This window comes from Rattus rattus, chromosome 14 (genome assembly GCF_011064425.1).
Source record: "Rattus rattus isolate New Zealand chromosome 14, Rrattus_CSIRO_v1, whole genome shotgun sequence".
Taxonomy (NCBI): domain Eukaryota; kingdom Metazoa; phylum Chordata; class Mammalia; order Rodentia; family Muridae; genus Rattus; species Rattus rattus.
Window position 1 is genome coordinate 81,520,666 of NC_046167.1, and position 22,934 is coordinate 81,543,599.

The 22,934-nt window shown below is 45.3% G+C and overlaps 2 protein-coding genes across 2 annotated transcripts; one reads left to right on the forward strand and one right to left on the reverse strand.

Annotated features, from left to right (window-relative positions):
* Positions 1-383: 383 nt before the first annotated feature.
* Positions 384-7,021, forward strand: Lect2 (leukocyte cell derived chemotaxin 2). The gene is made up of 4 exons (XM_032885231.1): positions 384-578; positions 2,058-2,154; positions 3,293-3,438; positions 6,659-7,021. The coding sequence occupies exons 1-4, from the start codon at positions 533-535 to the stop codon at positions 6,823-6,825; spliced, it is 456 nt and encodes a 151-aa protein (XP_032741122.1). The 5' UTR covers positions 384-532; the 3' UTR covers positions 6,826-7,021.
* Positions 7,022-12,483: 5,462 nt separating this feature from the next.
* Positions 12,484-22,677, reverse strand: LOC116883914 (F-box/LRR-repeat protein 21). Its single transcript, XM_032885172.1, has 5 exons — positions 22,534-22,677; positions 21,080-21,446; positions 20,568-20,690; positions 15,763-15,934; positions 12,484-13,472 (listed from the first exon to the last, which is right to left on the reverse strand). The coding sequence occupies exons 2-5, from the start codon at positions 21,443-21,445 to the stop codon at positions 12,829-12,831; spliced, it is 1,305 nt and encodes a 434-aa protein (XP_032741063.1). The 5' UTR covers position 21,446; positions 22,534-22,677; the 3' UTR covers positions 12,484-12,828.
* Between the last annotated feature and the right edge of the window lie 257 nt (positions 22,678-22,934).

Below are 22,934 nucleotides of genomic sequence, written 5' to 3' on the forward strand. Positions count from 1 at the left end.
CGTTATAAGCCTTTGAAATCACATGCTCAAAAGAAACAATTTATGAAACTGTCAATATTATCTATAGATCTTTTGTAGTTGAAGTCTAATTGGACAATTGAATACCCACCACACCTAAGATATACGCTGCGATTATGAGAGTCCTCCAATATTACCGTCAACCTGGATGATCCTCAGAAAGGTCTCTGGTGACCATGATCACTATACCGCCATCACCCTCCAGCCCCAAGCAGAAGACATCATTCCGCTCCCAGTTTTATCATTCCTGTTAATAGTTAATATCAGTGTTTCTGATAGCATTGGCGGCTTCCCCAGATCAAAGGCTTTGGCAGAGGTCTCTGTGCGGTCAGACAGCCCTCTCCACAGAATGTTACAGTTTAACCTGACTTGTTTTGTTTTCCGTGTCTCGTACTAAATCTCGGAGAAACGCGGGATTCCAAAGCTGAATTACCAGAGAAGGTGGACTCAGTCGTGGACCGTGTGTGCATGGGAGCAATTCTAACCAGAGGAAGAAACGGGAAGCAGAACCCAGATGTTTCCCACAAGAATCCTCATGTCAGCTGCTTTGATTTCCACTGGTAAGTCAGAAGCCCAACGTTAGAATCCTCGCTAATTTAAGAGTTATATACCCGGGTTACGCCCGATTTCAGGCGTAGGCTTAGAAGTCAATCATAGAATGTGACATAAAATTTGGTATTAGTAATTGAAGTTGGAGTAGGCTGGAACGGCGTAACGGGTGAAGCAGTTGGATTTCTCCACCGCCTCTTCCTGATGCTCTGAGTCCTCAGTCAGGGAATATAAACAGGGTGCAGGGAGACTCTGACACCCCTTCAATCCTTGCCTGGAACTTAATCAGTAACCCACCCCCAGCCCACTCCTCCAAAACCCTAGAAGGTGAAAGTCTCATGTAAGACTCGGATGTGGGAAGTTCCTGATGCTAAGGCCAGCTTGGGATGATGGGACCGTCCCTTGGTGCTCCCAGCAGGCAAGACAAACAGATTAATAAGCTGCCCACTAGATTCCTCAGTTGCCCGGGATGAGGCTGGTTCCATCCTGCTATAACCTGATCATAACATCCATTTGAAGCTTAGCTCCACATTAGAAGGCTTTGAGACTCATATCTGAAGTTACAGCAATGAATATACTGTAGCTTTTATTCACAGAATACACACACACACACATACACACACACACACACACACACACAGAGAGAGAGAGAGAGAGAGAGAGAGAGAGAGAGAGAGAAAGAGAGAGAGAGACTTTAAAGAAAACCAATCACTAAATCAGTAGGCTCTTGCTTTTGCTTCAAAGTGGGAGCACTATGCTAAAGCAAACTGGGTTTGCTTAAAGTTAAAAGTTAAAACTGTTAACTGTACCCCTGTGAATATTAATGCTGAGAACCAGGGAATTCCATAAAACTGATATTACTTATGATATTAAAGGGGTGAGCTTCACTTAACGTTTTCACAAAATGTGGTGAGAGAGGCAGTGCTTCTCACTGTTTATTCTTCAGGACCTTCATACAATCATCTCTGCTCCCTTCCCAGCATCCTCTGGGCTTCACTTTAGGCTCACTGTGGCTTGTGGTTTTGTCACGTCTCAAATATCCACTTCTACGTTTTGCAAATATGAGATTTAGTTCATGCTGTCTAAAGTTGGCAAGTCTGTCTGTGTGTCAGACATTTGCGTGGATGCCATTCTTAGCCCTGATTATAAAACATTTCACGCAGCTTCCTGAGGTCTGTCCGTGCTCCCTTCCTTTGCTTTAGCATAGTGCTCCCCAGGTCTGGTAACAGGCAAAGGAAAGTTGAAAAGCACAATTTCTACCTTGTATTCATGAAGGATTTCGAGCAGTGATATGATGAAGGTTCATGCTTATAAATAAGTATTTCATATGCCACAGAATTACATAGCCGGGGACTATGTTCTATATCTAAATCTGCTATCCACAGGAGAAACTAACCAAATGAGGGGGGATTAGACCCCAGTGTCCAGGGGGACACACAGGAGAGACACAGGTCACAGGTGCTCATGACTCTCACATTTCTTGTCTGCAGCCCTGGCAGGACCATGGGCTAACATATGTGCCAGCAGATCTTCCAATGAGATCCGGACATGTGACAGCTATGGCTGTGGACAGTACTCTGCTCAAAGGTAGGAGCGATCGAAAACAGCTGCCACTTGTTGGTTCCTCTCTTTTGGCATTGTCTGTGTCCTGTGTTTCCTAGGGACCCCACAATGACCTCCCTCTGGCAGACTGGAAGCCAGTGCTATGTGCGACAGTGACTGTATTCGGAGCAACTTCCGAAATCCTGCTTCAAGTATGGGGTCTGCACTAGAGACAGAGCCGGAGAGAAGGGAAAGGAATCACAACAATGTTGTTATTGTTATTGTTGCTGTTGTTATTATTGTTGCTATTGTTGTTGATGTTGCTATTGTTGCTAATGTTGTTATTGTTATTGCTTTTATTGTTGTTATTGTTATTGCTTTTATTGTTGTTAATGTTGTTATTGTTGTTGCTAATGTTATTATTGTTATTGTGTTGATGATGCTATTGTTGTTGTTGTTGTTGTTGTCATTTTTATTGTTGCTGTTGTTCCTTCTCAAATTCTCCACATGTTGTCCCACCCAGCTTTCCTATATGCAAAACCAAACCATAGTATTGCATTTTACAGATAGGAATTTGAACTGGCTGATCACCCAGCAGAGCTGGAGACAGTAAAGGCTACATTTAGACACAGCCTTTGGATTCCTTTATGCACTCAGCCTGCTGTTACTGGCCAAGGTTCTGGAATTTGAACAACAGAGGCTGACCCTAGGCAGGCAAGACTGTGTTGATCCCTTTCAGATGAGGGTCACACTCCTGAGGTTCCAATGACATGCGCACTTGTACGGCACTTACCTAGTACCCACAAGGTCCTGGGTTTGATTCCTAACACTGAACAATAAAAGGCCTTGAAGGGGTCAAGAAAATATATTTGTACACTTTGTTTTCAAAATACCACATAATAATTATATTATTATATGCCTTAGACATTATCATCATTATCATCTACGTCTCATTGTAAATCAAATATGATTTTAAATTATTTAATCTTTACAATGTGATCATTAGTACATGTGGACAGAGGGGTTAAAACTAGGCTAAACAGTAAAATATCCTGGGCACTGCAATATCTTCTGGCTGCTTCAAGTTTCGATGCTCAAGGCTGCGAGCTGTGTCCTAAGAGCATAATCCTAGCAATATCTTTCCCTGGGACACCCCCTCTGACGGTGATTCTTTATATTCTAGAACCCAAAGGCATCATCCAGGTGTGGACGTCCTGTGCTCAGATGGATCTGTGGTGTATGCGCCATTCACGGGGAAGATAGTGGGCCAGGAGAAACCCTATAGGAACAAAAACGCCATCAATGATGGCGTCCGACTGTCGGGAAGAGGTATGAGTATCGACCTGGGACACGGTCCAGGTGCCGAGGCTTAGTTATTTTAATGCAGGCTCCATTCATAGAATTTTCATGTTTCTTCCAAGATCGTAAGATCTAGAACATGCAGGACAATCCAAGCACAAGATGGAAGGTGCCCCCTGTTTCCCTGAAGCCTGCCTATGTAAAAAGATCACCAAACTCTATAAGTGACCTGACTGGCTGTCCCCTTCGGTGGTCCAGGTACCTTTGCTTAGAAGATTGTCCGGGCAGAACTGTATCCACAGTAGTGACCATACACTCTTCCGTTTACCAGCATCCCACAGTTCACTAACATTGACACTTTCGCAGCAGTTGAATGTGAACTATTTCCGAATGCCTCTGATTGGTAGGACTGGTCTCCAGGGGCTGCATTGGCTCTTTGATTGGCAGGACCGGTCCCCAGGGACTACATTGGCTCTTTGATTGGTAGGACCATCCCCGGGGACTACATTGGCTCTTTGATTGGTAGGACCGCCCCTGGGGACTGCATTGGCTCTTTGATTGATAGGACCATCCCCGGGGACTACATTGGCTCTTTGATTGGTAGGACTGCCCCTAAGGACTGCATTGGCTCTTTGATTGGTAGGACCATCCCCGGGGACTACATTGGCTCTTTGATTTGTTTTGTTTCTGTCTTTTTAATTCTATTGAGACCCAACAAGTGAACGAAATTGTCCACCATGCAAGAGTGGAATTCCACGAGCTTTTTACATTTGGGCAACAAGACTGAACAGGACACCCCCCCCTCCGCGCGCCCCCAGATGCCCCTTGTGCTGGCACCATACCGCTACTCCCTGCAAGGACAGTCACTAACCACCAGCACAAGTTAGTCTGGCCTGTTTAGAAGGACAAGTGGAAATTAAGCAGTCTGCACTACTTCTAAGGAAGTTCCTTGAGTTACCTATCGCGGTTGTGAAACCCACCCCCGTGTTCTTACCTCCATGATTATTCTTTTTTTTTGGAAAACAAGGAAAAAAACTTATTTAAAAAAAAAAAAAAAAAAAAAAAAGGAGAGGACACTCCTGATAACAGAAGCAGGCTAGTGAGCTGAGCCTAAAACCCCCAAAGGCCTACCTTCATTCTTGTATTGTACATATTCCAGTTCCATCATTTGATGGACACTACAGTAGCTTCCGGTTGTAGGTGGGAAGGGGATGTTGCTAGGAAGTGCCTATTGTGGTGCTGAGGACGGAAGCTGGAGTAGTGTGCACACTAGCTTTATCAGTGGGGTCCCTCTTGCACTCTGTGTGTGTGTGTGTGTGTGTGTGTGTGTGTGTGTGTGTGTGTGTGTGTATGTGTAGGCCACAGAACACCTTGCCTGTTTTCCTCTGGTGCCGTCTTCTTCGGTTTCCTTTCCCTTCCATTTTTGACATCTGTTTACTTACTTTTGTGCATGTGTATATGTGCAGGTGAGGATACCTAGTAAGGCTCTAGGAGGCCACCCATCTAGTCCTTTCTAGGGTCACAGGATTGCGAAGGTTTGGATGAAACTGGTTACTTTGTTATCTCTTAGCCGCCTTGACCTTGGCTTTGGCTAGGAGGTATCACTGCAGAGACAGTTTAAGGACACCAATCGCTGCTGTTTGAGCAACAGAAAACAGCCTGGAAATAGCTCTTCAAAGGCTTGGGGTCCCTCAAAAGCTTGATGATGAGTTGTGTCCTGGAACATCCCCCCTTTACTGTGACAAAAATATATATACAATCTGTCAGGCAGAAAAGGCACGGCAGTGGGAGCACGGCAGTGGGAGCACAGCAGTGGGAGCACAGCAGTGGGAGATAGCAGTGGGAGCACAGCAGTGGGAGCACAGCAGTGGGAGCATACCAGTGGGAGCATACCAGTGGGAGCACAGCAGTGGGAGCACGGCAGTGGGAGCACGGCAGTGGGAGCACGGCAGTGGGAGCACGGCAGTGGGAGCACAGCAGTGGGAGCATAGTGCGGCTGCTCACATTGGATCTGCAGTCGGGAAGCAGAGATGAATGCTGGTGCTCACCAGGCTCCTCCTCCCTTTTCCTTTATTCAGTCTGAGCCCCGAGCCCATGGCACCACTTGTATTAGGAAGAGCCTTTCCTCCTTGGCTAAACCTCTGTGGAAATCCTTTGACTGTCTTCTAATGGTTCTAACTCCAGTCAGACAGACAGACAGCAAAGATTCACCACCCACCACCACAGAAATGGGCGTATGTGTTATTACAAGATGAGGCTGGGGAGAGAGCCTGTTCTGTAAAATTCATGCCTCTCAAGCAGGAGAACTGAGTGGTACCTCCTTAACCCATGCCGAAAACCAAACATGGTGGTATGCCCTTTAACCTCAGCACTTGGGAGTTGCAGGCAGAGGATCCCCAGGACTTGCTGACCAACCAGCTTAGCATAATGGGTGAGCTCCAAGCCAATTACACACACACACACACACACACACACACACACACACACACACACACACACAGAGCATCTGCAGTTTTCCAAAATGGTTGCTTGGAACAAGTTATCTATCGGCCCAACCCTTGGCAAGGCAGAGAGAGAATGCTAGCTGGCAATGGAGCAGACTTTGAAACTTCCAAAAGACCACTCTCTGTGACACATCTCTTCTAACAAGGCCATGCCTCCTAACTCTTTCCAAACAGTTCCAATTGGGGACCAGGCATTCAAATATATGAGTCTTCAGGGGCTGTCTCAGTCAAATTACCCATGATCCACCTTCCTCCAGTCAGACTAGGGGGTTACTGGGCCAGCTGATCAACGCATCCATGTATTAGGGTTCATCTTCAAGAGGTCCCAGGGCATCCCACCCGCCTGTGGAGACTTCTCTGGTTCCAGATCCCACTGTGGCCAGCACAGTCAGAACTCAGCAGTGCACTGTGATACCTAGTGTGTCTTTTCAGCTGCAGGAGACACTGACGTGCAGGTTTCCCAAGTGGCTGTTTGGAACAAAATGTCTTACTGGCCCAACACATGGCCGATAGGCTTGGCGGTCTGGCCAGGGAGTGTATCAGCAGGAAGACATCTGCCTCCACCTCCCCAGGGCAGAGATTACAAGCACACACCACAACTCTCAGTGTCTTCACTGGTTATAGGGATAAAACCCAGATCCCGGGCCTGCAGGGCAAATGTACCAACGAACTTATCCTCAGCCCCATGTTTGAAATTTCTGACTCAAGGCTACAGAAGCCTGAACAGTATCTCCATTTTCTTTTAGGTTTCTGTGTCAAAATTTTCTACATTAAGCCAGTTAAGTATAAAGGTTCTATCAGAAAAGGAGAGAAGCTGGGTACCTTGCTGCCCCTGCAGAAAGTTTACCCTGGCATACAGTCGCATGTACACATTGAAAACTGTGACTCCAGTGATCCCACGGCATACCTGTAAGCAGAGACAGAGGCCAGATCTTCTCAAATTCCTGCTCCTGAAGAAACATGCATTCTAACAGACGTGCCATCAGTGTGGACACAATTCTGATTCCGACTCATCGTCACTCTGATGGGCGGGCTCTGATCTGCCTGCCGCCTGGAGGGCCAGGGAGTTTTATGTTTCCGATTTTTAAGTTCTGGGGACTGAAATAAAAAAAAAATGAACTCCCACGTGTCTGGACTGTGTTTCTGAGATCTCTGAACCAGCCATTTCTCTGCCTGAAAGTGAGGAAGTGACTCCAGACTGAAGAGTTGCTCACAAGGCCTCAAACAGCACACATAACAAACACAAGCAGGCAGAACCAGAGGCTGTTGTTAGCTCAGGTGATATATTCTCAGCAATGCGCTTACCTTGTCAGGCTAGCTGCCAGAGCAGCTCTTCACAGGGCTAACATTTCCTGCACTGTCTACTCCTGCTCTTTTGTGCTCCACAAGAGTAACAGGTTCCTAGGAAGTGAATGGTGGCATCTTCCCTAAAAAGGCATATTCGGGATGTCAGCAAGGCTGCATAGATGCAAGAACGTCAGGATAGGAAAGAAACTACCCTTAAACTGGCGTGTTGCCTAAGCTGAGTCAGGCGGCCTCATCTAGCAATACCATCTGCACCCCAAAACTTACTTCCATATATCACTATGTATCCCATGGCCCAGTGATATAGTCTACATCATTCTTTCTTAATGTTGCTGATGGGAAGTGCCTAAGAGAAAAACACAACCGTACAAATTCATGAAGAGGTAAATCCTGGCTTCAAGCTGGTCAGTAAGAAATGACTAACTGGAGTAATCATTTGGAAATTTCCCTCACGAAACTTTGCCTAAGTCCTTTAAAGATATACAATGACTCTGTCCTAGCTTGTAGACATGTTAAAGGAAAGCCCATCAATGGACCTTTATTACTGGAGAATTCACTCTTTTTTTTTCCTATGCACAATAATAATGTTTCTGAAAACACTACTTGTCAAGGTGGACCCAGGGATACTCCAAACGCCCTTCCACAGAGACAGATTTTAAAGACCAGACCATAATTACAGAGCCAAAACCTACCCGGCAGTCGGAATAAATGGACTAAACATAACATGTACAGATCACAGAAATAGACAGCAATTGGGTAAAATTTTTTTTTAAAAAATCACATAAAGCAGGATACTCTTTTTATAAGGCCAAAACAGATAAAACAACACAACGTCCAAGAATACCTAGGGGAGATCAGACTAAGGAAGAAAGCCAGGAAACGATGGCCTGAACTACCTCGGGGCGGGAGAGAGCAGAGCCGCATGTAACAGTACTGCAGCAGCAGACGTGCAGCTAAGGGGTCCACGAGCTCTTCTTGTGAGCCAATAGCGTGTCACAGAGGCAAATGCACACACATGCCTGCATGTGGCTACAAGAGTTAGTGACGGTTCCCAGGCAGGGAAGGACCCTGCAGAGTATGCGTATGTATAGGATGCATATGTATATGTATAGGGTGTATATGTGTATGTACATGTATATGATGTATATGTATATGTATAGGATGTATATGTATAGGGTGTATATGTGTATGTACATGTATATGATGTATATGTATATGTATAGGATGTATATGTATATCTGTATCTATGTCTATGTGTACATATATGTCTATGATGTATATGTATATATCTATGATGTATATGTCTATGTCTACATCTATGATGTATAGGATATATATGTATATGTCTATGATGTATATGTCTATGTATATGTATAGGATGTTTATATATGTGTGTAGGATGTATATGTATGTGTATGTATATTTATATGTACATGTATATCTGTATGATGTATATGTCTATGACTTTGATGTATATGCATATGTATGTGTATATTAGATGATATATGTGTATATGTGATGTATTTGTATATATGTGATATATATGTACATGTACATGCACATGTATGTGTAATGTATATGATGTATATGTATATGATGTATATGTATATGATGTATATGTGTATGTGTATTATGCAGGTCTGTATCGTCATCTACCAAGTCACAATGTCTATGTGAGACTAATACATCAAGAATTTCAGTTTTGATTTGAAAAGTACATATCCATCACTGAATAGTGGCTTCCTGTATTGCTCACTGGTGTCCAATAACCTAGGATTGTTTCAAGAGAGTACATTTGCTTTCAGTAGATAAGCATCATGTTCCTGCTGAAGGCAGGAAAGAAGTGGTACGCAGGCTCTGACACAGGCAGTGGAGGGGCCATGAACTACCTCAACAGTGAAGCTGGGCTCAGCTTTCCAGCTAACAGCATTCCTGACCGGTGCTTAGGAGGTGAGGCGCAGTTGTCCACGGATGGCCTTCTCAAAACCAAGCTGATTCCCCGGACTAGGGAAGGAGAATGTCCACAGAGCAGAGCAGGAGAGCAAGCAGCCCTCCCGCTGCCATTCACACCCGTTAGATAGAAATGCAGTCCCCACAAAGACCATCTGTCTTAGGAAGACATAGGACACAGCGCCCTCTAGTGCACCCTGTCAGAGCTGTTCCGGGATTCACATACAGAGTTCAAATGAGGAAAGGGAAAGTACAAAGTAACTTGCTCTTCTTTGTAAGTTACTATAATACACACCTCAAAATTGTGCTGCCAGACATTGTTGGGTGTGATAGCTCTAAGTCGATATGAATAAAGGGATTTTATTTTGAAAATGCTTTTAGTTAGTTGTAGAAAATGTATTTAATGGAACAGCAAGGTCGGTTGCTAATTTACAGGTTAGGTCCACAGAATGGCATCTGTCAGGAGGAAGTTTATCGCACTCAGGGGCCCAACAATAATGCAGATGCCCTGAGAACATGCCCATCCTCTTGATTTATCTCCCATTCTGTGCAAGGTCACAGGAAGAAGGGGGTGTGGGGATGGGGACCCTGCGTTTGTTTTCTTCAGTCTGGTGCACAGAAGAATCCTTCTCTCCATTCCCTCCATTTACTTTTGCCCCCCAAATTACCCGGAAGTTCCCAGAATTCCTCAACAAACACAAACAAAACAAACACAAACAAACCCCTTTAACATGAGCAGGCAGACGAATAGCCTCAATGCTCTCTCGGACTAAAGCTTATGATCGCTCATCTAGTCAGAGCCTCCCCTCCCGGGTACAGCAGTACTCAGGCTTCCAAAGGATGATGGTGCTTCCACCAGGGGAGGCGGAAACAGGGCATTTCGCTGAGTGGTTTTCGCTGTCTTTAGTTCTTTTTTTTTTTTCTCGAGCTGGGGACCCAACCCAGGGCCTTGTGTTTTAGGCAAGCGCCTACCACTGAGCTAAATCCCCAACCCCTTCGCTGTCTTTAAAATGGTCTATCCTGGGCTGGAGAGATGGCTCAGTGGTAAGAGCACTGACTGCTCTTCCAGGGGTCCTGAGTTCAATTCCCAGCAACCACATGGTGGCTCACAACTATCTGTAATGGGATCTGATGTCTTCTTCTGGTGTGTCTGAAGACAGCGACAGTGTACTTATGTATAATAAATAAATAAATCTATTTTTTAAAAAAAGGTCTGTCCTTCTTTTCACAAGCCCAGGAGGTAACCAACTAGGGGAAATGACCATGAATTAATGAACTTAGATCACTCTGTCTTCTTCTCTGTGACTCTGTGAGTTTTGTTCATGAGGTTCCCACAGGAGGCCCCTGAAAACTCTACTTAGAGCAGAACCCCTCATGCTTCTCACAGAGGCCAAGGTCTTCCTTTTCTGATGCTACCGGGCTGTAGGGAGAACCACCTCCTGGTGGCTCCTCTCATCCCTGTTCTGCTTCCTTAGCCTTTAAGGCAAACACTAATGGCACTGTGTCACCTTTCTCTGCAGGTGTGCACAGTGGGGATATAGGCTTATCCATTCGGTATTCACTACCCTGACCACAGGTCCCCTGCAGTTAAGCCAGCTCTCTTAAGCCTGCAGTGCTGTTTCAAGTTTTAAACTGTGGCATGCCTTTCTGGGATCTTAAGGTGTGAGAACTCTGGTGTGCAGTGATGAGAACTCGGATGTGCACTGGAGGGAACTCGGATGTGCAGTGGTGGGAACTCTGATGTGCAGTGGTGAGAACTCGGATGTGCAGTGGTGAGAACTCTGATGTGCAGTGGTGGGAACTCAGATGTGCAGTCTCTGATGTGCAGTGGTGAGAACTCGGATGTGCAGTGGTGGGAACTCTGATGTGCAGTGGTGAGAACTCTGATGTGCAGTGGTGGGAACTCTGATGTGCAGTGGTGGGAACTCTGATGTGCAGTGGTGAGAACTCTGATGTGCAGTGGTGGGAACTCGGATGTGCAGTGGTGGGAACTCTGATGTGCAGTGGTGGGAACTCTGATGTGCAGTGGTGGGAACTCTGATGTGCAGTAGTGAGAACTCGGATGTGTAGTGGTGGGAACTCAGATGTGCAGTGGTGGGAACTCTGATGTGCATTGGTGAGAACTCGGATGTGCAGTGGTGAGAACTCTGATGTGCAGTGGTGGGAACTCTGATGTGCTGAGTGCAGTGGTGAGAACTCTGATGTGCAGTGGTGGGAACTCTGATGTGCAGTGGTGAGAATTCAGATGTGAAGTCTTTGAGAAAGGTTTGATTATTATTCTTACCCAGTACTCACTATTGCTACACACAGTTCTAAGAATGAGGAACACTCACACGCACGTGAGATGCCTGCTCACAGAGTCACGTGAGCACATATGAGCAGAGATAGTCCACTTCCCAAACTAATGCAACACGAGGACATTCACATTTTGATAATTAAAAATACTCAAAACTGGAATATAATAAACATTTCTTTTTGGTGAAAGCTGACTTCTAATAGTAACCGTACACGCAAAACATAACAGTGATCTTGTACCTGTGGAGTTTATGGTACAATAAAATAAATAGGGTATAATGACAAATAGATCATAACTAGCACAGCAGTGACTGCTACAAAGAAGACCAAAAATTTGGGACAAGAGTGAAGTGTCTGATCCAGGAGCTGGTATGTCACGGATGGCCTCTGTAGCAAGTGCCTCAGGGGAAAGATCTAAGGGAGCTCAGAGAGAGCCCGTAGAGAGCTGCACAGAGGCTGTGTGGTGGCGGAGTGCAGGGCAGCTGGGGAGCAGAGAAGGCGGGAGGTGGGCACAGGGTAGGTACAGTGGCTGGCAATGAAGCCAAGTACCCAGGCAACTGCTAAGATGCATCTTCTTACTGAGGACAATGGGTGAAGGACTTTACCAGTGTCACTAGTTAAATGGCAGGCCACACGTGCGAGGGACAGGTGCAGTGCCAGACCGGCAGCAGCAGGGCAGTAAACACTGATTCCCAAACACACACTTAGCTCTTTACCCGTACTGGGTGTTTCAGTACTAATCACAGGGCCTTGCCGTATCTTTACGAAATGAATGGGTATTATTAACATAATGCCAACCGCCCTCCAAGTTAGTCTAAAAATGAAATTTAGGTACTCTAGAATTCAGAGTTGCTTACTGAACCACAAGATGCTAAATATTTTGTAAATATTCCTCTGTAATCGTACCTTCATTTTCAACAGGATGTCTTTTGTAAAACAGGTATCAGTACCCAAATGAACCAGACGAAATTAAAATAATATAAGGTTGTAACATAAAAGTATGTCATCTAAAGCGATCTACACTGTACATTATAATGATATATTAGTTATAAGTTTAATATAAATTTACTTAGTAAGCTAAAACACGCCTGCGAAGGTTGAGCCATCTATGTAAATCTTAGACATCTGTAGTCTGTCCTATTGAACACCTAGTGCACATGTCTGTGTCCTACTGACAAAGATCGCTGTCTATTCCAATTTGTTACATTGTTTCCAAATGACTCTGCAGCAACCAATTAAGAGAACTTGCAGACAGCAGATGACATTCAACCTAAACTACTTCAGCAGCTCGTCTCAAAATCCACATCTGTGCACGCAGACGACAGCTAACCCTCCTGACAGAAGATCCGGAGTCTTCGGTAGCTGGTTACCAGACAGGCATCACATCCGGGAACCACACTCTTCCCAGGTGCTTAGAGACTTCCGTGTGGACTTCGTCTGGTGTGTATCTGTCATCAGGGACCAGAACTTCCTCCATGAGAGACAGCTGGGTGAGCCTTCGGCCACAGAGCCTCACAAACTCAACGAAAGCACTGCAGCTGACCTCACACTCGCTCAGGCCCAGGGCGGTTAGGTTTTTACAGCGCTCGGCGATGCGAATAAGCTCACTGTCGAGGGGCTGAAGGCCGTTGGCACATACCACTAACTCGATCAGCCGAGGGCAGTTGAGACCGATCCGGCCCAGGATGGTTCTGCTTACTGAACGGCCGAAATAAAGGTGAGTGACGGGGGTTTCCTCTTTGAAGAATGTGTCAAACTCTTCTTCATACAAAAAGAAGTACATGACGACATTCACCCCCGGGGAGTGTTTAATCAGTGCGTCCCAGCTGTGTTTCTTAATAGAGTGGAACTTGATCTGCCCAGGGTTTTCACTCACAACATCTATTCGGAGATGTTCCAGGTTCACGTGAGTCTCGCTTGAGAGCGCGAGGAGGAGTTCGTCACTCAGAATGTAGTAATTCAGCGCCAGCTCCCGGAGGCCCTGACAGTGGTCCGCCACACAGAGGATTCCTGTGGGAAGTTGGGGGAAATCCTTAAGGACAAAAAGTCACACTGATTCAAAAGCAGACTTTGTAAATTTAAGTTTGCTGTTGGTTATTTTACTCCACAAATAATAACTAATGATGTTTGAGAAATATATATCGTTAAATGTGTGCAGGTTGGGGTTGGGGATTTAGCTCAGTGGTAGAGCGCTTGCCTAGCAAGCGCAAGGCCCTGGGTTCGGTACCCAGCTCCAAAATAAATAAATAAATTAAATAAATAAATAAATAAAAATGTGTGCAGGTTAATTAAAGTTTTCCCCAGACCCTTACACACTGCGGTGGGGGATGCAAAGTGGAGCACCCACTGTGGAAATCAGTGTGGAAGCCCTGAGGAACGGAAAGCAGGGCACCGTAGACTCGCTCTACCCACTCCAGGTTAACGGCATACCAGAGACTTGGGCAACCATGTTAACTGATACACTACTCCTATGAACCAAGACAGAGAAACAGCCTAGGTGTCGACCGACAGATGAATGGGTACAGAAACTGAGGTACATACATGTAGTGACATTACTGAGTCATCAGGGACAACGAAATTGTGACATCTTCAGCAAAGTGACTCAACCCTGAAATCACGTTACACAAAATGAGGCAGATTCAGAAAGATATTTCACACTTTCTAACACTCTCAAAGTTTATAAATTCACACACACACACACACACACACACACACACACACACACACACACACAGAGCATGTCCTTCTAGGTAACAGTCCATCCTGAAGACGCGGCAGGAACCTGGAGGCAGACACTGATGATCATGGAGGATGCTGCTTGCTGGTTTGCGTCCACGGCTCACGAAGCCTGCTTTTCCACACAGGGATTCCTGCCCTCGGGTGGTGTCACCCGAAGTGGAGCCACACCAATGATTAATCAGGAAATGCCCCACAGACCTGCCTTTCGGCCAATATGATGGAGTGTTTTCTCAATTGAAGTTCCCGTTTCCCAGGTGACCTCAGCTCGGGTCAGCTAGAAAAAAAAAACCCTATGGAGCGTGAGAGGGGCTAGGAAGGGAAGGAAGATGTGGGGAAAACAGGAGAGACAAATGGGGTTCACGTGACCTGAAAGCAGAGGGGCAGGAAGGAGAGGGAGGGCCCAAGGGAGGAGTCGAGGCAAATATGGCCACGAGTCTTCCTGAAAATGCCCGAAGACCCACTCCTTTGAAGTGTTCGTTTTAAATCGCCTAGAAAAGGAAAAAGAACATGTGTGCCAAAATCTCAGCCAGATACTCGAAAACCTCAGTAGTTAACGAGCTTGCTGTGCTGCTGTGTGAAGTTGGAGGTGGCATGTGTCAGCCACCCTAGTGCAATCCTACAAGACGGACAGTGGCGATGAGGAATCCCCACAAGCCCCTGGGCCATCTGACCCGGTGTACACAGTGGCCAACAGGACGCCCTGTCTCAAACAAGTTGGAAAAGGGTTTTGACAAAAACGCCACATTCCTCCACCGTAGTGACAAGAATGGGTTTTCGTTTTGATCCCCGGGCGTGGGGACATGGGGGCTGAAGGGCTGCTTCAGACTGTCTGCAGCAGCTGGCTGTGATTTGGGGGGTGGGGTAGTTGTGGTTTGTTAGTAGTGGTACTCAAATAAGAAACAAAGGAAGAAAAATTAGATTCAGGGATCTGTGTGTGTGTATGCGTGTGTGTGTGTGTGTGTGTGTGTGTGTGTGTGTGTGTATGTGTGTCTGTCTGTCTGTCTTTTTTTTTTATCTTTCTCTCTCTCTGTCTCTTTGTCTCTCTGTCCCTCTATCTGTCTGTCTCTCTCTCTCTCCCCTCATTCTTTCTCCCTTATTTACTATTAGGAGGTAAAATTGAAAAATAAAGGGTAGGAAAAGAAGAACCACAGAGTAGCAACTACCTACTACACTTCATGTTAAAAACCAAAGCAATGTATCTCAACATAATGGAAAATACATATGATGAACCTATAGCTGACCTTATATAAATGGGGGAAACCCCGCAGTCAGTCTGATTAAATGAGGAACAGAACAAGGCTGCTCTCTTACTGTCGTAATAGAAACCATAGGACATTAGAGAGCTGCAAATAAAAGGAACGTAAATAAGTGTGTTAGTAGTTTCCGGTCAGTTTGGGAAAGATAGTTTCTGAAGACACAACTGACATCTAATTTGAAGATTAAGATCACTTTTGAATAAAATTAATAAATTACATTATAAAGGCATGTGCTTTTTCAACGAGTAACCTACTGTTACTATAATAAAAGCTCTTATTCAATTTATATAAAAAACACACCCTACCATCAGAGGAAACGTGAGGACAGCTACTCATTTTGAGGAGTCGCAGGGTGTCACTGTTGTTAGCCACAAGAATCTTCAGGGAAGGGTCGTCCACCGGCGTGTCCTCAATCTTAATCGATGATAACGATTTTGAGTTGACAAACACGACCGTAAGCGCCGACACAAAGTGAGACTTGCGTGGCAAAAGGGAAAAAGTTGTGAAAACGTTATTCAAAACTCAGTTTCGATCCAGTGGTTTTAAAATATGATCTGCTAAATGCTAAGAGATATGATTAAAAAAACAATAACTATATAGGTTTCCATGGTATCACTAGCCAGTAGAAGACATTTCTATCTCCTTTTTAAGTAAAATTTCAAGCCGAGTATACAAAGAGTGGGTTTCCTTATGGCAATTTCTTGCACGTATGTCTTTATAATTTGTTCTTAGCCACGCCCTTCTGTCTGCCGTTCCCTGCCCTCCCAACTTACCTGTCTCAGATGCCTCCCTGCTCCCTCCTGCTCTCTTGTCATATATATTCCATTTGCCTCTTTCCCTCCCCTCTTTCATGGTTCCTCTCTCTTTTTATGATCTCAAACATGCATGTATACAGACGCCCACACACACACACACAGAGAGAGAGAGAGAGAGAGAGAGAGAGAGAGAGAGAGAGAGAGAGTCTGCATGAGGTAAAGTATGCAGTATTTTTTCCTGGGTCTGGTCAACTTCAGTTGACATAATGATCTCCTCTTCCACGTATTTTCCTGCAAATACCATGATTTCACAAGTCTTCCAGGCGAAATAAAATTCTACTGTGTATATACTTCATGTACGTGCTTCATTCACCCATCCGTTGATGGACAACTAGCCTGGTTCTTCTTGGTAGCCACTGTGGACAGTAGAAGAATAAACATGGCTCCGTATGCACCGTGCCGGTGACTTGTGAGGATTTACCTAGCAGAGCTGCATCGTGTAGTTCTTCTGATGTGTGTTCTGGCCTTCTGTCAGGGATTAGGTTGATGTAGGTATCTGGGCTCAGCTTTAGGTCTATTCTAATGGTTTCTGTACAGTGTAAGAGATAGGAGTCCAGCTTCGTTCTTCTACATGTGGATACCCAGTTTTCCAACCGACGTTTGCTGAAGATACTATGCTGTGTTTTTCCCAGTGTGTGTTTTTTGACTTCTGTCTGTAGCTGTTTGAGCTCAGTTTTCTGTCTTATGCTCCACTAACACTGCTGTTGAGAAGTCTGCCCTGTGACGGTTCCAGGCAGTTTCTGCAGCATAACTTGAGGCCGCCATTTGTCCTGGCGCATTGTTCTTTCTGACTATAACTGCTTTGGCAATGAGGGTTTATTCGAGCTTCCACATGAGTCACAGAATGGTTTTTTCTACCTCTGTGAAAAATGTCAATGCAATTTTGATGAAGACTATGTTGAAGCTGTAAATCACTCTGGCTACCATAGCTACTTTCTGCCCTATTAATTCTGTCACGAGGTCTCCCATCTTCTAGTATATTCTTAAATTTCTTTCCTCACTGCCTTAAGGTTTTTGTTACAGAGATCTTTCACTGCCTCACTCCCTAATTAAGTTTAATTCTGAGTTTTCAGGGTTGGGGGGTGGGCATTATAGATGGTATTTTTTTTCTTGATTTTTTTCTTTCTTACCAGTTTCATTATTAATAAACAGAAAGGCTGCAGCTTTTACATGGTGATTTTATGTCTCATTACTTTGCTGGAGTTTGAGAGTTCTCTGGTGGACTCTTTGGGATCGTGTGGGCACAGAATCACGTCTACAAGCAAGAATAATTTGTGTTCTTCATTTCCTATCTTTCTTTTTTTACTTCTCTTACTGCTCTGACTAAGGCTTCGTGTACAGCACTGAATGAGAGTGGTTTAAGTGAACATACTTGTCTAATGTTCCAGGAAGGTTAGAGGTGTTGAACTCAGTCAAAAGCCTCTCCTGTGCCTAGGGAGATAATCATGTGATTTCCATTTTTAAACCTATTTGTGTATTGCATTACACTGAGTGGTATGCATACGTGAAAATCAACCTAGAATCCCTGGGGGGAGGGGGATAATTTGTTCGTGGTGTAGATATCTTAATGTGCACATCACATCCCTCTATCAGAAAGTTTCATAGCACAACAGGAAATGGGAAGATGAGGACGGAAGAGTCCCAAGCATCTCGTAAAGGCTGCCTCAGCTCTTTTAACTGTAAGAATGTGATGTCCGATGTTAAGAGGAGACACCTTGCTTTATTTTCTCGAATGGGGATTAGCTAATTACGGACCACCAGACAAGCCCAGTGCAGAGTCTGCTTCTCTATGTTTCGTGAATAAGGAACGAGTTTTTTACATTTTGAATGGGTTGGATATACTCAGAAGCATAACCACAAGACCCGCACGGCACAGACTTTAACACTCACAGATCAAGTCTGCACGGCACGCAGCCACGTGCTTCCCTTTCCGTGTTGTCTGCGCCGGCCTTCCCTCGGCAACAATGGAGCTGAGGGGCTGAGGCAGAGACATAGATGCTTATTCTCTGGGCTTTCCTGACCGCTTGTGAGGAGAAATGCATTTCCCTTCTTTCCCTGTTTTCAGACCTAAGACAGTGTCTGCCACAGAGCAGTCAGTAAACATTTGTCAACAGAATGAAGGGTTATATCTTACGGGTTTTTTTTTTCCTAGCTGATTTAAAAAATGTAGATGAAAATAGTTACATGTTTTAAAGGATCACAAAATAAAGCTTATTAATAGTTTTGCCTTCAAGATAGGCAGAATTCCATTTTCAGATTTACTCTTTCTGGCAAAGTCAGAAAGTATGGAAACCAAATTTTCCTTCCACAAAATCAGTTTCGGCTATATTAAAGGTTCTACCAGTCCTGTTAGGACGGCCACGCTGGCTTATAAACACGTAAACACGTTGACTTACACTAATTAAAAATGGTTTTCCGAGTAGTAGAGGCTAAAGACCTCCTAAGTTATTACAGAACTGTAAGTCCCTTTCAAGAACTGTAAGGTTTTTTCCCTGCTCCCATCAGCTCTGGATTAGCTGTTTTATTCTGAAGGACACTGAAACAGCACAGCTTTGTTAGAATCAATTTTCTACACTCTTTATGTTTAGCAAAATACCGCAATTTTACCTAGTTCTCCCACTCACATATACATAGGAAAACCAAGAATGGATCCCAGAGAGCCTCTTCAGGCTGTTCAGAGGCCCAGGAGCACACTCGGACAGACAGGGCTGCCTACTGCCTGCCATCTGCTGGTGAACTGCACCACTGAACCCAGATGCTGGCCCAGGAGGCTGCTGGGAAATGCTGGCCTTAGCTTTGCCAAGAAGCATCAGGCCAACCTGATGCTGTGCTTTATAAACAAGGAAGTAACTAGTTAGTGCTAGTAAGCTTTCACCTGATTACTTACAGTATTCTAAATCCCCAAATGACCCAGTTTTTTTCCCCCCAGCGTATCTCTTAAAAAGACAACAGGCTAGCAGAAAGCCTGGCCAGGAGAGCCATGACCCAGTTTATAGGAGAGACTATGTAGCTTTCCCTGTCCTCTACTGCGGGAGGTTTCCATGAGGTGGATTTTCTCAGCAACCGTGATGAAGCGCTTGTTAAAAACCAAATACTATTTTAACCTGGCTTTATGGTGATTAAAGAAAAAGGACGGACTCTCATCCTTCAAAGAGAGTGTGAGAAGGAGGCAGAGAACAGGCCAAATTAATCACTAAGGTGGCACCGAGCACTAAGGAATGATGGAAAGACCATAAAATGTCCAACATGGGGGCTGGGGATTTAGCTCAGTGGTAGAGCGCTTACCTAGGAAGCGCAAGGCCCTGGGTTCGGTCCCCAGCTCCAAAAAAAAAAGAACAAAGAAAAAAAAAATGTCCAACATGTGGTGCACAAGTGGTGGTTGGTGTGTGCTATCCACCTGACAGAACCTAGAACCGTCTTGGAGATCATCGTAGGTATGTACATATGTATGTATGTATGTATGTATGTATGTATGCATATGTATGCATGCATGCATTATTTACTTATTCATTTATTTATCTGTGTATGTTCACACATGTTCACATGCTTTTGCCCACTCGTGGAGGTCAAAGGTCACAGCCATTGGAGTGGGTTCTCTCCTGCCATCGTATGGGTTCTGGGGATCAAACTCAGGTTCTTCAATTTGGAGAGAAGTGCCCTTCCCAAGGAGCCGCCTCACTGCCCTGACTGTGCTGAAGCGAGGAGACTCACTGCCCGTGTGTAGCACCGCTCCCTGACTGCGAGAGGGGAAGAACGGCAGCACGGGACACCCTCTGCTGCCTGAAAATGGACGCCCCGTGAGCAGACGCTTCAAGCTCCCGCTGCCCTGACTTCCCGGCCATGACGGACTGCGCCCTCAGACCGCCAGGGTAGGCCCTCTCTCCCTTACATGCTTTACACAGGCTATTTTCTCACCGCCACAGAACGAGCAACTCACACAGGAGGAGGAGAGGACCTGGTGACACGCGGACGAGGCCTAAGTGAGACAGCGGTCTCTGCAGCCGACAATGCTCCTCGCCCCTCAGCAACTCCATCTTTCCTCTCTGCTTACCCAGTATCCGATTCTAACTGTCAGGCAGACCCTGGGCTCGTTGGCCAGCCAGTGTAGCCTAATCGGTAAATTCCAAGCCAATGAGAAACTCAAGTCTTAGAGGAGGGCGACAGTGTTTCTGGGGGTGACACATTAAGGGTGTCAATGGCAGTCCCATGTACGTACACACATGTTCACCTGCACATATGTGGACACAAACATTTAAAAAGCTTATCATCTCTCACCAGAAGGACAGTATCCTTACCTTTGGCATATTCATGAAACTTGGCTTGGCTGTTGAAATCAATCCCAAGGTCTGGATAGAGCAATTTACCAGCTGAGAAAGGATATGACAGGCGGCTTCCGCTGACTCAGTACTGCTATCAACCTGTAAAGACCATTTTAAATCTAAATTTCCCGAAGGCGATTTATCAGGACTACACTGGACATGCAATTACTTAATGGGATCCAATAACCAAGTTCTGCTGATCCCTTTCATCAGCATGAGTGATTGTTTTGATATAAAATGTCTGAGCTCACAAAGGGAGAAACAGAGATGACAAGGTAACTCGTTAGCGCTTCAAGCTTTCAGCCCTTCATAATTATCTGGGAATTATTAATAGCCAGATGAGAAAACTGAATTTTACGTCATTCAGTTACAGCTTAGGAGAAATCAAGGTGGGATAAAATGCTAAGGATTTACCAGGAGCACGAAAGCAAGGCTCCAAATACAGAAAACACGTCAATGTCGGCACGCCAACGGATGCTGCTCCATACCTTAAAGCTGACGTACTGAAGATGTGCCGCGTGCTTTTTGATGATCTGTTGAATGAGGTCGGGATGAGTGGACTTAAAATAAGAGGTTGCTGATTGGTTCAGCTCGAACTCGAACTTCCTCCAAAGATCGGGAATGTGGAACACTTCGTTCCATCTCCTACACACGGAAGATGCCCGGGCTCGATCTACTAAAGGAAGATACTGAAAAATCCGTAATATGACATGGTGAGGTAACGTGCCCCAGTCCAGAAGGACAGAGAGCATCTGAGTCTGGCGGAGGGAAGGGCAGAGCCCACGTTTGGGCTGTTTCACGGCTGGTGACGAGTGGACAACTTTATTCACGGTGGAGAAATTATTCCTCTTCATTCTGCAAGTGCCAGAAAGCGTTTGTTCGTTTCTTTTTTGCTTTCCCACAAAAGTGTTTGTACCCTAACTGTATAAAATAACATTAGAAGGGGAAAGTAATCCAACAGACACGATTCTGGCAGCAATCTTCCATTTTACGCACTGATCGGTGCTACTTTGTGCTACTGAGGACAGAGGTCGGCGCAAACCTGCGCTCAAAACCAGGTTCCGGGGCTGAACGGATGGTAAAGGACTGAAGTTGAGCAAATTGTACGAAGGAACAAAGGAGAATTGCACACGGCCCTGTTTGTGTGTGGGAGCATCCAAAGTAGCAAATTCCCCCACTTTTGTTTTCCCCATGGCCAAATGCTGATCCTTACTGTATCCCCCAAAGGAAACACCACGCTGAAATCCCGTTAAAATCCCGGGAAATCTGGGAGACAGAACCACTAAACCAGGAGTCGGGAAACGCCTCAGCCATGCCACGGACTAACCATGTGTGGCTCTAACCCTGCTTCCTCATCCATAAAGCGGGGATCAGAGCAGCCATAAAGCCGCCGTGAGGACCGGAAGACCACTTGGTGTGTGCAGCACATACTCAGGAAAGGCTGCTGTGCTAACAAGCCAAGCCACACCGCTAACAGACAGCCAAATGACTGGCAATGGATTTCAGGTGACAGCTTGCACCTAAGAATTCTGGGAAATGCGGACGTAGCAGGGGCAGAGTTGTTGAATGTACATGTCTGCTTCTCTGTGGTCACTACTAAAAACATAAGAAAGGACATTATTCTTCTCCCAGAAAGATTCTCCAGGTGTTAACTTCTGGGTATATGACAAAGCATCTAGCCGAGAAGACCACATGTGTCAAGATATAGATAGATAGACAGATAGATAGATAGATAGATAGATAGATAGATAGATCAATTTATCTTTAATCTTCCTACAGATTTATATAAGAACACAAAATATTAAATATACAATTATCTGAGAGGCTTAAAAAAAGGGCGAAAATGGTTCAGAACTCAACTCCGATTAATGACTTAACCCTGACTCCACCCATCAACCAAGGACATATATACACACAAAGGCGGTGCCAGAATTGAACATACCTTCAAATCTGCTGAGAATATTTATTTACAACGTAAGGTGCATCTGTCTTCTGATTCAGTCTGGGCGACGTGAAATATTTCTTAGCCACAACATAAAGGTGGATCCCAGGAGCAGGACTGACCTCTAAAATCACTGCGGAAGTAGGAAAAGTCATCTTGGGGCGCTTGGGAGCTGCAGTGGAAAACCCACACCTTGTCAACCCACACCTCAAGCATTGAAGGAAGAGTTACTGTAAGCGTCTCCATCTGACCGAAGAGCTACATGGGGACCTTAGAACCTGTCACCCAACCCAAGGCAATAACACAGAACACAGCCTACAGACGGAACGGACTCTTTACTGCTACTTCTCTTAAAACCCCTGTATGCGGGGCTGGAGGGATGGCTCAGCAGTTAAGAGCAC

Coding starts and splice junctions, on each gene's coding strand:
- Lect2 (XM_032885231.1), top strand. CDS start 533: ATGTTTCCCACAAGAATCCTCATGTCAGCTGCTTTGATTTCCACTG. Junction 2,155..3,292: donor GGACAGTACTCTGCTCAAAG/GTAGGAGCGATC, acceptor TTTATATTCTAG/AACCCAAAGGCATCATCCAG. Junction 3,439..6,658: donor CGTCCGACTGTCGGGAAGAG/GTATGAGTATCG, acceptor ATTTTCTTTTAG/GTTTCTGTGTCAAAATTTTC.
- LOC116883914 (XM_032885172.1), bottom strand. CDS start 21,445: ATGAAGAGGAATAATTTCTCCACCGTGAATAAAGTTGTCCACTCGTCA. Junction 20,691..21,079: donor TTCAGTACGTCAGCTTTAAG/GTATGGAGCAGC, acceptor TGGTCTTTACAG/GTTGATAGCAGTACTGAGTC. Junction 15,935..20,567: donor GTTTCATGAATATGCCAAAG/GTAAGGATACTG, acceptor TTGCCACGCAAG/TCTCACTTTGTGTCGGCGCT.